This window comes from Quercus robur, chromosome 2, assembly GCF_932294415.1.
Source record: "Quercus robur chromosome 2, dhQueRobu3.1, whole genome shotgun sequence".
Lineage (NCBI taxonomy): Eukaryota > Viridiplantae > Streptophyta > Magnoliopsida > Fagales > Fagaceae > Quercus > Quercus robur.
In genome coordinates, this window is record NC_065535.1 from 6,503,827 (window position 1) to 6,518,420 (window position 14,594).

General features: G+C 33.0%; 1 protein-coding gene across 1 annotated transcript; it reads right to left on the reverse strand.

Annotated features, from left to right (window-relative positions):
* Positions 1–3,633: 3,633 nt before the first annotated feature.
* On the reverse strand, positions 3,634–10,857 carry LOC126711864 (serine carboxypeptidase 1-like). Its single transcript, XM_050411288.1, has 8 exons — positions 10,438–10,857; positions 5,819–5,926; positions 5,416–5,690; positions 5,072–5,323; positions 4,692–4,798; positions 4,436–4,522; positions 4,010–4,115; positions 3,634–3,925 (listed from the first exon to the last, which is right to left on the reverse strand). The coding sequence occupies exons 1-8, from the start codon at positions 10,820–10,822 to the stop codon at positions 3,782–3,784; spliced, it is 1,464 nt and encodes a 487-aa protein (XP_050267245.1). The 5' UTR covers positions 10,823–10,857; the 3' UTR covers positions 3,634–3,781.
* Positions 10,858–14,594: the final 3,737 nt, after the last annotated feature.

Genomic DNA, 14,594 nt, shown 5'->3' on the forward strand with positions numbered 1-14,594 from the left:
TCCTCGGCGAAAAACCTCTCCGCCGCCCTCCAAGCGGTAATCAATCCACTAGAAAATACAGTTGGGATACAAGGACAGCAATAGACCCTCCAAGCCTAATCTACCCAGTGCACCTAAGCCCTCCAAGCTTCTTGCTCCAACGAGGTTGCGCCGAACCTTTTTCTTTTCTAGTTTCCCGGATTCCGCTACTAGACCATAGCATCAACCAATGAAGATTGGTTCCTTCCTAACTGCTTCCCAGAAATCCAAACAACTGTCTCACAGTGATGATGATGGTGAGAACCAGGTTTGGTATAATGCCTCTCAAAGATTTGACAATGGAAAGGAAGAGAGTTGAGGAATTTGAAGAGACTCTAAGGTAGAGATTGTGGGTGAAGCAATCTGGTTTTTCTTTAGGGTTTCTCTCTCAAAATTCTCTCTGGAAGCTCTCTTTCAATCGTGGGTAAAAGGGGTATTTATACTGGAGTGGGAGAGGAATGTGAAACGTCAGCTTTTACAAAACAGGGGTGGCTCGCGGCTTGACCTCGCGGCTTGACTAAGTCGTGAGATCTAGTCGCGAGTTAACCGTATGGCCAGTTGTCCTGTTTTGTCCTATAGTGCTCCAGCTAGCATGACTGTTCATCTTCCAGCATGCTTGGCACGTGTGCTGCTTCTGGCGGCTTGCAGCCGCGAGTCACCCGCGAGTCCCAGCCGCGAGTCTCTGTTTTCTTGCACACTCTTGAGCAAACTTCACTCTATCTCACTCACTACCCTTACAACAAACCCACCTAAATACAGGGTTACTAAATGCTGAATTACAAGCAAATTTGGCACGGAATAAAGCCAATTAGATGGTTGAATAAATTCAACCTTACAATATATATATATTTTACCATCAAAGAACCAAAAAATCATTTGTTATTAGAGAAGTTAAAGCTAATTTTTTTGCAACTACAGTAAATTGGTATAAATACCAGTTCACTGTAGCAAATTATTAAAAATAAAATAAAATATTTTATTAAGATTACATCTCTTTCTTCAATTAAAATACTCAAATTCTCTCTCTTCCTTTATTATTTTAATGAGTTGTTTATATTATTTTAAATGAAGTGATTAAAAAATAGAACAATATTTGATATTTGGTGATTGTAAAGTAATGTGGTAAAATAGATAAAATAGTTTTTTGAGGTGCTAAAAACTAAAATTTTTAGCACCACCACTTTGAATACTCTAACTTCCACTACCAAAAAAACAAAAAAAAAAAAAAAATCATAGCCAACTTAGTATTGAAATAAAATAAATAAAAAAACATTATTTTGTTTTTTTTGTTTTTGGTAAAAAATTGCATCTTAATGTATTTAGAAACAATAATTTTGAGTATTTATAATTTTTTAATACTATATAGATGCCTATTTAGAGTTTTTTTTTTTCCTTTTATTTATACTCCAATTCTGGCTAACTTAAAATCCTTAATCCATTTCTTCTTTGAGCTAGATCGGACTTGTCACCTCCTAAATTTTTGGCAGGTGGCAGGTTGGTAGCATCCTTGAAGCTTTGGAAGCACACCATAACTTCGGTCATTTTATCTAGCTAAGCTTTTTCTTTTCTTGTTCTTTTGATTATAAGTGTCATTTTTTATTTTTCTCTTCTTTTTTTCCTTTCCTCCTAAAAAATAATGAGTTGTTTCTCTATAGCTTTTCCCCCGGATGCCTAGGCAACATGTTCAGGATTATGTCAGTGCCTCAGACAAAAATATTGCAGCATCTGTGCAAACTAGCTGCAAAACAGAGATTAATCTTTCGCAAGTATAAGACTCTTGGAGCTAGACTTGGACACCCTGACGAGACCATCTTAAATAGGCAAACATTTCTTCTGAGGTTAGTCAAGAGGCTATCCGGATATTCTGACAAAGAAATTAAGCTGTCCATTTTCACATCAAACCTGACATCAGCTATGCAACTCTGTTCAGGATTATGAACACTGATTACTCGTATAAATTATTATTAGGGATGAAGTTGTGACTTTTGTTTTGTTTCATATAATAGGATGTGTCACACCTTTGTACATTAGATTCTATGGCGCAGAGTTAGAACTCTAAAATAAATCATTTAGGACATATGGCGCAGAGTTAGAACTCTAATTTGGAATTTTAATTTGAGTTTCTCTCAACTTCACCTATTATATATATATATATATATATATATATACTAGCCATAGACAAACGTGATGCGTGAGAATATATAATTATTTTGAAATGTGGTATAATATATAATTTATTCTCTAAATTTTATTGTAGATAATTTCTTCTACCTAAAAATTAAACAATTTCTAAAAGTAATTTTAATTACACAATTTTTACAATATATATAATTTTATCATTTTTTGTGTTTTTGATTGTTTGATTGATATCCATATTTTTCTAACTTTTTTCTTTTATGCATTATATTTTCCTAATTTCTTTTGGTACAACTAAAATTTTGAAGTTTCACATTCATTATTCAAATTCTCATTCTCTTAAGGAGATTATCATGATAACTCAAATTTATCATATAATTACAATTAATATTCCTCAAATAATTGATAATACTCTCAACTCAAACTTATCTTTCTTAGTCTTAAGTACACCGAATTGGACCGAAATGAACTGAAATGAACCAAATTGGACTGAAGTGGACTAAAGTGGACTGAATAGACCAAATTGGACCGACATGGACCGAAATTGACCAAATAGTCAGAGTAGACTGAATGGACCAAATTGGACCTAAATAGACCAAATTGATAGAAGTAGACTATATGGACCGAAATTTATAGAATCGACCAAATAGACCGAAGTGGACCAAATGGACTAAATTTGACTGAATAAACCGAAGTGGAGTGAATGGACCGAATAGGACGAAATTGACAGAGGTAGACCGAATTGGACTGAATTGGACCGAAGTAGACTGAATTGGACTGAATGGACCTAATGCTGATATGTAACTAGCAAACATAACTAAAAAAACTAATGATAATTATAATAAGAAAGTGATGTAAAACCTGGTTTTGAATAGGATACGAATATGAATACAGCGGTCTTGTGGTAATGAAGACGTAGATATGTGTTATTGGGATTCTAATAATTTGGTGATATATCTTGGTAGTTTGGTCCCTCGTAGAGTGAGGGTAAATGAGTTTTGGTGTTGCAATTTAAGGCTTGTCTTGACTTGCTCAACATGCTAAAATCTGTGAGCTGAGGTTTGATGGAAGAGGGGTTAAAGCAGAGGAAAGTGCTTAGTTTACTTTCTGGACTATCAAGGAGGTAGTGCATAAATCTTCAGTGTAGAGTTTGACTGTCAGAACTCGATTGCTTAATGTTTGGTAGTTGTATTTTTGTGTGCACGTGTGCTAGTAGTATCTCCTTGGGGTTAAGACCCCCAGAACTCTAAAGTAAAGAGTTCTATGGGGGAGGTTCTCATTATTTTACAAATAGGAGATTCTGAGTCAAATTGTTGGATCTAGTTGTCTTGATTTTGCTTAAATTGTACCGGAATCTTGGGAATTTATTGGATTTAACTAGTGTAAGAGAAGTTTTGTCATCTGTACTTATTGATGTGGTATTGCTGTTGATTATTTCAACAAAAGAATAAAAGAAAAAGAAAGACGTAACACAGCATGGAATTCAATACTAAATAAATAGTTTTTTTCCTTTTTTGAGTTCTTTTCTCTAGTAGAAGTCAATCCATGACCGTACAGAAACTATTTGAGCTTAGTTTACAAGTACCTGGACAATATAAATTTTTAGAAATTAGTGAGAAAGGGCAATTTATTCTATTGGGGGAAGTTTCCCTGTAAGGAAAGATGAGATCATGGTCAGTGCTCGTTCTGGTTGGTAGCTTGGAACTTCATGCCCAGCTCCCCTTACTGTGGCGAATGTCACTCCTTTGTACTCAACCACGTATCCTCCAACCTGCAGCCAGCATCATCATGTTGGAAATTCTTAACCTTATTTAATTTTGGCTAAACTATGAGATCAATTATCTAATATATTTACCTCATTGTCAGAATACCATGGGCGCCAATTAGTAGTGACTGGTAGTTTTAGTGCGTTTATGGCGTACCTAGAGGAGGTTACTGGAACTCGGCCGTCTATGTCGCCACTGCAGGTTTCATTGACAGAAAGTTTAAGGTGCTAGCAATTGGTAGCTTCTATTATATCTAAATTAATGTTTGTCGCACAGAGTTGCACACATCCGCACACAGCCTTGTTTTGAAGACACAATTTCAATTGACAAGATGCACACATTTAGTACACACCGGTGTGTAATAATCAGCACTCTTATATCTAATTACTGTAATAGAGTTACAGCTTTGGTTCAGTTATGAAGAGAGAAATTTTAACAGGGTTTTCTCATGAATAGGAAATTTTGAAGGATCGCTTGCCAAAAACCAAAAAAGCTCATGTAAGATGAGGGATTACCTGTATATCCATACACTAATTCCACTTGAAATGAGATGATTTATAGTGGGCAGAATTGTCGTTGGGCTGTCTCTCCATGCATAACCACTGCAGGCAGTGTAGAGGCAAAATTAGTAGTTTGTATTGGGTGGCACTTTTAGTCCAAGAAAGATCTTAACTTTGCATTTGTGGGACTTTTATCTTTTCATGCTTTGTGACAAGATCATCACTGCCAATGTGGTCAAGTCCACAGGTATCACAGGTAACTCATTCATACCTGCAAGCTTCCCATTCTGTAGCTTTTGCATGAAGAGCTGTTTGCACCTCGGCAAGATTTAGATAAGTACGGACATAATAGTCGGAGCAGGGATCAAAATTGTGGACCTATATAGTGTAAGATTAAAATCTGTTCTAGCTTAGTTCTAATTACAAGGTCAGTTTAAGTTCTTTATATGTGCATGTCAACTGAATATAAAATCACAGATTATTGAAGCCAAATTCATGCTTAGTTTACAAGAGCATAAAGTCAAACCCAATTGTATGCGCCCTGTTTTATAATAATCTTCATGGCTATTTCTTTATTATTCTAATTAGATTTGAAATTATTCATAAAAAAAAAAAAATAAAAACTATTTTGATTAATGCATAAAGACTTACAGAACCGCTTTGGCCTGACTTGGGTATTGCATTTTTGCAAATTGGAGCATATATGTTATAAATACCAATATTTCCGATTTCTAAATCTCCTCGTGTTTGGTAATCATCACACTGGCTTGAGAAATTATCCGAAACCAAGTTGCAGTACTTATGAATTCCTGCATTAGTTTCGTCGGAGTTTAAAGCATGTGTCCAAAAATAATCATACATGCCCACTTGACCAGTATTATCATCTATCCAGGCATTCCCAATCTGCATCCATTGACATTTACAGAGAAGCCTTTATCAGTTTTTTTAGAATAAGCATTGAGATAACAAGCGCATAGAATTCACAATGTACTCACTGCAATGCCTTTAAGGTTGATTACTGTTTGGTTTTTGTTCTTGTTCTTTGAGAGAATTGTGTGAGCAAGTTGAGGTACATAATGACCTGCATAGCTTTCTCCAGCTATAAAGAAATCTCTGTTTTTATATTGGGGGAATCTCTCAAGCCAGTTCACAAGAAAAGTGTAAGAGTCCTCCGCTGTTTTTGTGTCACCGCTTTTGATGTAATCTGAGGACGTGTTTGAATATGAAAACCCAACTCCAGCTGGGGACTCCAAAAAGATAACATTTGCCACTGCCAATATTTTTTTCGAAGGGTATTAGTTTTTACTTAAAGAGAAATAAATTCAGATAAAATTTCTAGTACTTAAAGCTGTACAGCTTACTCATCATTTGAAGGTGAAATTACATGAATCTGCTTACCGGAGTTCCATGCGTAATCATTTCGGAATAATGTTTTTCCATCACTGTTGACTCTGAAAGGTCCCAGTTCCTCCATGGCTCCATATCCAAGAGAAGAGCATCCTGGGCCTGTAAATCTCAGTATGGTTTTATTAGTGAGTTATTCTATCCGCCCCACGAACATCATGACTAGATGTTTGAAATATCATGACTAGTTTCTTGTAACTTTCACACTAACCTACTATTTTTTTTTCATCAATTACAATCAGCCGAATAGAGGGTTGTGGCAAAAGTTACATATTTTTGGTGGGACTATAATTTTTTCACCAGTGACATCCCTTAACTTTTCCTATTTTTTGTTAGAGAAACAGTTAGGCGATAAGTATAATGCTTTGCGTCGGTCTCACAACTACTGATAGGAAAAGTCCAATATGTTGTGACAACTGGCAAGAGATATTTTAATTTGTTATGATACAGAAAGTTTATAACTCAAAGTAAATCAGCAATGCATTCAAATTTTGTGGCCCTATGCGAGTAAATTAGTAAGTAATGGTGTAAGAAAGCAAAGATAAGTTGTGAGAGAAAAAGCAAATCTAAAGGGCTGTTTGGTTGAAAAAAATGCTCTCTCATCACTCAAATATCATCGCTCAATAACTCATTTCCTATAATTCAATAATCCCCAAATATTTCCTAAACCCAATTTGGCACCAAAAACTCAGTTCTATTTTCAACTTTAAGAACCCAAAAACGTGGAACCCACCCTCTGACCATGCTACCATTATCCCACATGTATGTCTTCTTCTTTATTCTTTTTTTTTTAATAAATAAAAAATTGACTCTTTCTCTTTGTCAGTTTCTTCTTTTTTGAGAGTGGCCACAATGCAGGTGAGAGTTTTTTTCCCTGGGTTTGCATTTGGGGTTTTGTAAATCTTTGGAAGGATGTTATGGTGACCGAGGACTTCGTGAATTTAAAGGTAGATGGTGTTTCAGCTGAAGAAGCAATAGATGTGAAGAAAGGAAGAAAAAAAAAAACACTCACGGCTTGTTGTAGCAGAATCTGGAGGCTGAGAATGAATAGTGCTGAGAACGGAGGCTGAGAATGGCTTTTAGAGAGCAAAATCACCTTTCGGAAATAACAACAATGGTGGCTGAGAATGAATAGTGTTGTAGCCGTTGGCTGGGCATTATTGCTCTACCACGGATGGGACTTAACATGTGGGTGGGACCCACTAAGTTCAATAGAATTACAAAAATACCACCATAATTTAGTTTCTATAACTCAAAAACAATTAAAACTTGTATGTATCTCATTACTAAAAAATGTGAGAACTGGGTGATGAAAACAAAACTTGAAAACAAATCCAAACAAGTTGCATCTCTTTGGGTCTCATCATTTTTGAATGATAAGTAATGAAAATTGGGTGATGAGTGATGGTTACATCAAAATCCAAACAGCCCCTAAATAATTTTGTAAAAATTGGAAATTTGGAAGGTGATTGTTTATAATACAGAAGAAGGTGGTGTTATTATTAATAAAGGTAAAAGTTAACAAATGCATTGGTTTAAGAAATTTTTTAGAAATTTTTTACAGGAAAAAAAATTAATTTTTTATAGATTTTTATATTTCTTATAAAAATTATGTCAGTTTTTTTTAAAAATAGTTTATTAAGAATTGTCCTAAAAATGCCCATTAACATGACCCTTTAATAAATAATACAAGAATATGAGAGTTTTCTTTCCCTTCAAATCAATTTGCCATCATATATTATACAGAGGATAGCTAGCTAGTTTTCTCTAATCTTTTATATTTCAACTTCCAGGTCTCTTCACCACTTGACTATAAAGCGTTTTCTTAAATTTTGAAACAGGAGAGTTAGCTCGTGGATTTTTTTTTTTTTTTTTTTAGTTTTTTTTTAAGGATAAGGATAAAGATATCTCCAAACTGGATTGGAGAGATTCAAAAGACTATTAACGTGTCCAACCAATTTTAACAGTATTTAGTTCTTATCAGAACCTAAAAGGTTGGAGGACATATTGTCATTCTTTCGGTTCAGCTACGAAATGAACTTGTCCATTAGGTACAAATTCATAAACATGAGTTCCAGAGTTTAGAAGACAAAACAAGGAACTTGGCACTGCTAATGCCAAAGTTCATCTTAAAAGATAATTTTCTATCATACACAACACTTTCACAACAAATCTTAAGTGACAAGTTATTGTGAGTTGTTACTAGTAGGCAAAAAAGTAATTTCTGTGGTGATTCGAAAAAAAAAAAAATGAAAAACGTCAGGATTCAAATTAAAAACTCGTAATAATTTTCTACTTAGGATTTGTTGTAAAAATTATGTGAAAATGTTGTGAAGAAACACGCTTCTAAAAAAAAAAAATAAATAAGGTTATTTTCGATGGAGAACTTGCTGGGTGGGCTCAAGTATTGACTTATTGGCAACATGATGACGGCTAACCCATAATTTAGCTCAAGAATAACAACGACACTCATTTTCGCGTGCCCCTTAAGCCTAATAAACACCACTCATTAGGTTGATGATTTAGGTTTCGCGTGGACAATATGGTAGGTGACAAAACAGAAGATGTTGGGAATTGAAGTGGCCCAGTCCGACTATGGTGGCCACATGTTATTCAGATCTAGAGGGGCGGCGCCACCTTAAGGGACCACCCTGATCTGAAATTTTTTTTATATATATAATAATTTAAAAAAAAAATTTTGTCTACCCTTAAAAAAAATTTAGAAACACCCTCAGATTTTTTTTTTTCCAATAAAATTAAATTATACTCCATAATTTGTTCTACATTCAGTGAATAAATGATTGCTTGATTGTGTATATTGAAGTTGTGTACATTGAAAGAAATATAGCTTGTAATATTGATAATGAGACTATCACGCACTGATTTCAAAATATGAAAACTTGTAGAAGGCAATTGTAAACTTTATGTATTTGCATGTTTTTTAATTGTTGTTATTGTCAATATATGAATTTCTCTTTTTATTAGATTGTATAATTTATGCTTCTTAAGGAATATCTTGAGAAAAATTCCTGGAGTCGCCACTGCAGATCTAAGTCTATCCTACTTTACATTTAATGGTGGCCACATGTTATTAAGATCTAAGTCTATTCTACTTGATTCTCCACACACAAAAATAAAAAAATAAAAAAAAAATAAAAAATTATATTCTACTTTACATTTCTGGTTGATGCTATGCTATGTGAGAATAGTAGTATCAATATTCCTCTGGCCCTGCCTTCTACACAGATGAGACTACAGAATAAGCAAGCCTTTCTTTCTTTCTTTCTTTCTTCTTCTTCTTCTTCTTTATTTTTTTTATTTATTTTATTAAGTTTTCCGGAGGGTTTTTTATCTCAAAGTTTCCTTCATTTTATTGTGATCACCAACTGTATTTTGCTGCTGATTGAAGTGTTAAGCTCAATTCCAGAATCTAAAATAAGTCAATATTTGTAGGCTGTAATATTTATGTTCAGTTATTTGGCAAATGAGAAATTCATATTCAGGTTTATGCTCAAAGATTGAATAAGTTAAGCTAAAAAAATATAATAGGTTTTGTGTATAAACTTGTGAGTATAAATTCAATTTGGGCATATATAATATATCATATGTTTTTGTGTATATAAGTTTTTTTTTTATTCTTATTATATATTTTTATATGTATAATTTATAAAGACTTGATATTGGATTGTGTAAGTTTTTAAATAAGTTTATAAGATATCAAATAATTATTTGGATTCTAAAAAAAAAAACAATTACTTGGAATTAATGAATAATATTTACGGTCAATCTCATATATATATATATATATATATATTTTTTAATAGTAAATTTTTTTATTGGTAGTGTTCATTATATGAGGAAAGACTTAAACGAATCCAATTTAGTATAATGAACACTATATGAGATTACTAATGAACATTATAGGAAAGGCTACTAATGAACACTATTTCGATCATTAATGGTAGTGTTCATACTAAATTTTTTTTAATAGTAAATTTTTTTATTGGTAGTGTTCATTTTTTTAAAGCAAACTTAAACATGTAATCAAAGTATCTAATTTAGTAGCCTTCAAAAAAAAAAGAATCCAATTTAGTATGACGACGAACTTGAGTTTGGCTCGTATTTGGTACAAGACGATACAAGGGTAATGTGATAGTAATGCGATTACAATATAAGAAATATTAGGTTATGTTTCCGTTTTGACTCGATCAATTAACTTATAATTTCGATATTTTAAGATATGTTATTTCTATATATAGGATGCTACCTTTTTATGTTCTATATTCAGAATGAAAGAACGTAAGTTGAGCAAGTAGAACTTGATATATAGTTAAAATGCGGGACACTAAGCCAAGAATTCCTACGTAATAAATAAATTGTGTTTGATTGTGTGGACATATATAATAGGATTATCTGAGATTCTTTTTCTATTGTGTGTGCATGGATGTTCATGTAATTAATATAAAAGTCCGTATTATATATTATGTAATATTATCATTTGCAGTCGTTGTTGTTATTACTACCTAGGAAGTATATAAGTGGGTATTTTCTACATTCTTTGTGCCTATACTAGTTCATACAAATGAAATTGAAATATGTGGTACTGTGTTTACCTCCATTTAACCACAAGACTAGAGGCTTGATTGCAGAATTCTGAGGTGACTCCACAAAGTAATAGAACAGTGCTCTCCCGGATTTCGGGTCTATAGTAATATAGCCAGCATACTGATCGAAATCCACTCCTTTTGGTTGTCCTGGCAAGGCATTGATCTTGTCAGCTTTCTTCAACCCATCTTGGGGTCCAATATACACTGGAGAAAAATTGCCATCATCGTTGTCTAATCCAACCCATAGTTCAGTATTTGGAGGATTTTGGGATTTTCGAGATTTAAGCAAGTTGAAAAGGTTGTCAGTTTGGCTAGAATTGCAAAAGATGGGAAAAACCAAATGGTGAAAGGAGAGGAGAATAAGAAAGCTTGTGAGAAATAAAAGCTTCATGGCTAGCTCTTGTTGTTGCTTATTGCAAATTACTTTGGTTCCGTGAAGGGCTTTTGGTGTCTATTTATATATCAATAAGTGGAGTGCGGAGGATATAAAAATTTTCACAATGAGTGAGTTGACATGCTGTGATAAGTGTTAATAAAAATTATGTAAATAATAAGTTCATATAAAAATAATGTTACTCTAATCACAATTGTTTACATCAACCATTGTAATAAAGATTGTAAAAATTATTGTACCGCTAACATTAGTGTTTAGAAAAGAACATTGACATGACAACATTCTCTAGCTACCTAGGGACCATTATAGGCAGCATATATAATTAACTTGAAGCAAAGCATGCTCCTCGAAATCACTAGATGCAAAGCTTTGCTTTTGACTTTCAGGGTTTGTTTGTATAGAACTTATTTTGCTAAAATTAAAAACTGAAAACACTGTAGCAAAATAATTTTTAAATGTGTGAATAGTGCCGTGTGACCTATTTTTAATGAAAAAGTGGTTAAAAAGTGATATTTGTGGGTCTGTAAACAATGCATAGATGTACTGTTCACGGTTGACAAATCAACCTTTGCAGCTGAAAGCAAAGCAAAAAAAAGTTGAAATGCGCATTGCAGCAAACGTGGACGCAGCAAACGCGGATCCAAACCGCACCTCAAAGGTAAATTTGAGAAGCATCCCTCTTAATTTCTTGCCTGTACGGTTGTTATACGTGATAATATTAGGATTAATGGTAATGTTTTGTCTACATGTTAATGTTAGCTAATAAAGTTATATCAAGGAGGAAAGTTACATAAGAATACGCAATATCTTGTCTATCCCAATTCCTAAATGGTGAAGTCATTTTGTTTTTTTCTTGTGGGGGGAAAGTAATAAAAGTATACGTAAAATTTTCATTTGTATTAGGTATACTTCTCCAACCTGTTAGCAACAATAGGTTGGCATCAGCTGGGAATTTGCATCATCTATACTCACTTTAAATAGTTCTAAGTGGTATTTGGAAAAGGCTTGCTACAATTGGAAATTCAGTGGAAATTATATTCTCCTTTGGAAGAGGCACCATTATATCCTATACAATGATACAAAATCATTTAGATCTAAAGGGCTTCGTGTTCCATCATTGCTCCAATTGTCCAATTGCGGATAATGAACGACTTGGTCCTGCCTGTCAATCATATCAGCCTGATTGTTACGTAAAAATCATGATTATCATTATAGAATTACTTATTACAATAATTAACTTCAACCTATTAATTAAGTGCCATACAAATTATTGAATGTCCATGTGAATCAGGTCATGCTTGCCCAACCCAAAATTTGACTGACATATTTCAATTAAGGAAAATACTAGTACACACATCCTTAAAATGCACTAAAATTGTAAAGTCATGATTTCTAAGTTAGAAATCATGATTTGATGTCACAGTTTCAATGCATTTCAAAAATGTACGTAATAAGATATGTATAATAAACAATACGCTTTCAAGTATGGCCAAATTCCAATACATGCATCAGGTTGTCTTGGGGGGTCAATGTGCACTGCACAGCCAAATATCTGCAGATGTGTCCCAAGACTCTAAGCCAAAGCTCATCCAGGTCAATGCCTTAACTGGTGAAATACCTTTAGCAATCTTCAAATTTTCAAAAGAAAAAAATTGAATCATTGATAAAGCCTACTATTAGCACGAGAAAAATTTAACATCCCTTAACTATTGCCTACACGAGAAAATTTTAATCTCCCTCAACGTACTATTGCCTACAGATATTTTCTTGTTACCTACGGCTACATGCGTTGCATGTCCTAGAACGTTAGCATTTTTTATTTTTGGCAGAAATACATTTTTTGTCCTTACATTTTTACCCTATTTCCATTTTGGTCCCTACATTCTTATTTTACTGCTTTTAGTCCTTAAATGAAAAAAGTGTTCCATTTTGGTTATTACCATTACTCACTTAACATAAATATCTTACATGGCAAACAGAGTATACTGTTGGCACAGTAAATGCTAACATGTCCATTAAAATAATATTAAAAAATATCACGTCAGCATCCATGTCAACCTACTTAAAAAAATAAATTTATCAATTTTAAAAATTATAAAAAGGAAAAAACATAATGAAAAACAAAAACAAAAAACAAAAAAAAAAATTGGTAGAATTTAGATCTGTGTGTGTCTTTGTTTGTACTTGTTTCTTTTTCTTCTTTCTTTCTTTCTTTCTTTCTTTCTTCTTTCTTTTCTTCTTTCTTCTCCTTTCTTCTTCTTTCTCTTCCCAGATCACTATTTCTCCACCTCTTCATATTTTTCTTCTTCTTCTCTTTTTCCTTCTTTCTTTTTCTTCTTTCTTTTCTGCTATTCTCTCTTTCTCTCTTGGTAAAACCCCATGGTTTCTTTCTTTCATTCTTACAAATCGTTGGTGTGATGTGGGTCCTCGGCTAGCGATAAATTAATGTGGGATTAATAGTGTTTGCAGGTGGTGGGTCAGTTTTTTGGCTGTGTGTAGTGTGTGGTGTGGGTTTCTAGGTAGATCTAAAACCCATCTGGGATTGAATGTGAATCCTCTCCCTCCTCATTCTCACTCTCTCTCTATTTGGGTTGAGTTTGTTGTATTTGTTTTGGATTTTTGATAAATTTGAAAAAGGATATTATGGGTTTGTGAAAGGAAATTTTTTGGGTCTGTAATAGAGAATTTGCTGGGTTTGTGTATAAGGGGATTTGTTGGGTTTATGAAAAATGATTAGATCTCAGGATTGACATCAAAAAGTTGGTTGGTTGTCAAATCTAGATTTTTTTTTTTTTTTTTTTTTTGGGGTGAAACTGAAAATTTTGTTTGGTTGCCAAGAAAATGGATAATAAAATATTATTTTCTTTTAACTATCAATGAGTTTTGATGTGTTCGGTTATATAGAAAGTACAAGAAAGACAAGGAAAATAGAAAAAGAAAATAAGGATTAATTTACTAAGAATATGAAAAACATGAACATGATTAGTTATGTTCTAGGGAAGAACACTGTTAGGGTCATATTTTTGTAATTAGCTAATCCTTTGACACAATGCACTTTACTTGTAATTGGGTAGATCTAAGATGGATTTAGTACTTCAAGAAACATGTTGTTTAAGTCAAGTATTAAAGACATGAAAATTGGTCCAAGAGACAAGTGAAGAAAAACTGTTCATTAAGTCTCGACAGATAGCTCGACAGATGCCTGCTATCGAGATTTAATGTGAAACTCGATAGATAGCTCGACAGCAACTCGATCTATCGAGAATTACAATTTCAAAATTTCCAAATCTAAAATTCGGCCCAGGCTTGAATATTTGTTTAGGGTTTCTTTTCTCACAACTCTAGACATATATAAGGCTTAATTTAAAAACCGTCACACACAGAAACAGAGACCAAGAGACTTAGACCATGTTTGATAACTGTTTTCGTTTTTTATTTTCGTTTTCTTGTTTTCAAGGGAAAAAGAAAAAAACAAATTTTTTCTGTTTTTAAAATGAAAAACACATTTGGTTAGTTGTTTTGAAAAACACATTTTTCAAAAACAAAATTCAGGAAATTTGTTTGGTAGTTGTTTTTGAAAAAGTTGAATTTTTTTTTCTTTGGTTAATTTTTTTTTATTATATTTATTCTAATTCAAAAAAAAAAAACGTTTGCTCCAAAGTATTTAAAATCCTTACACCTAAAGAAATTATAAATCAATTGTTTTGTATATAACATTCAAGCCTAAAACTTTAATCATATAAGATTGAAACTATAACAATTATCAAGA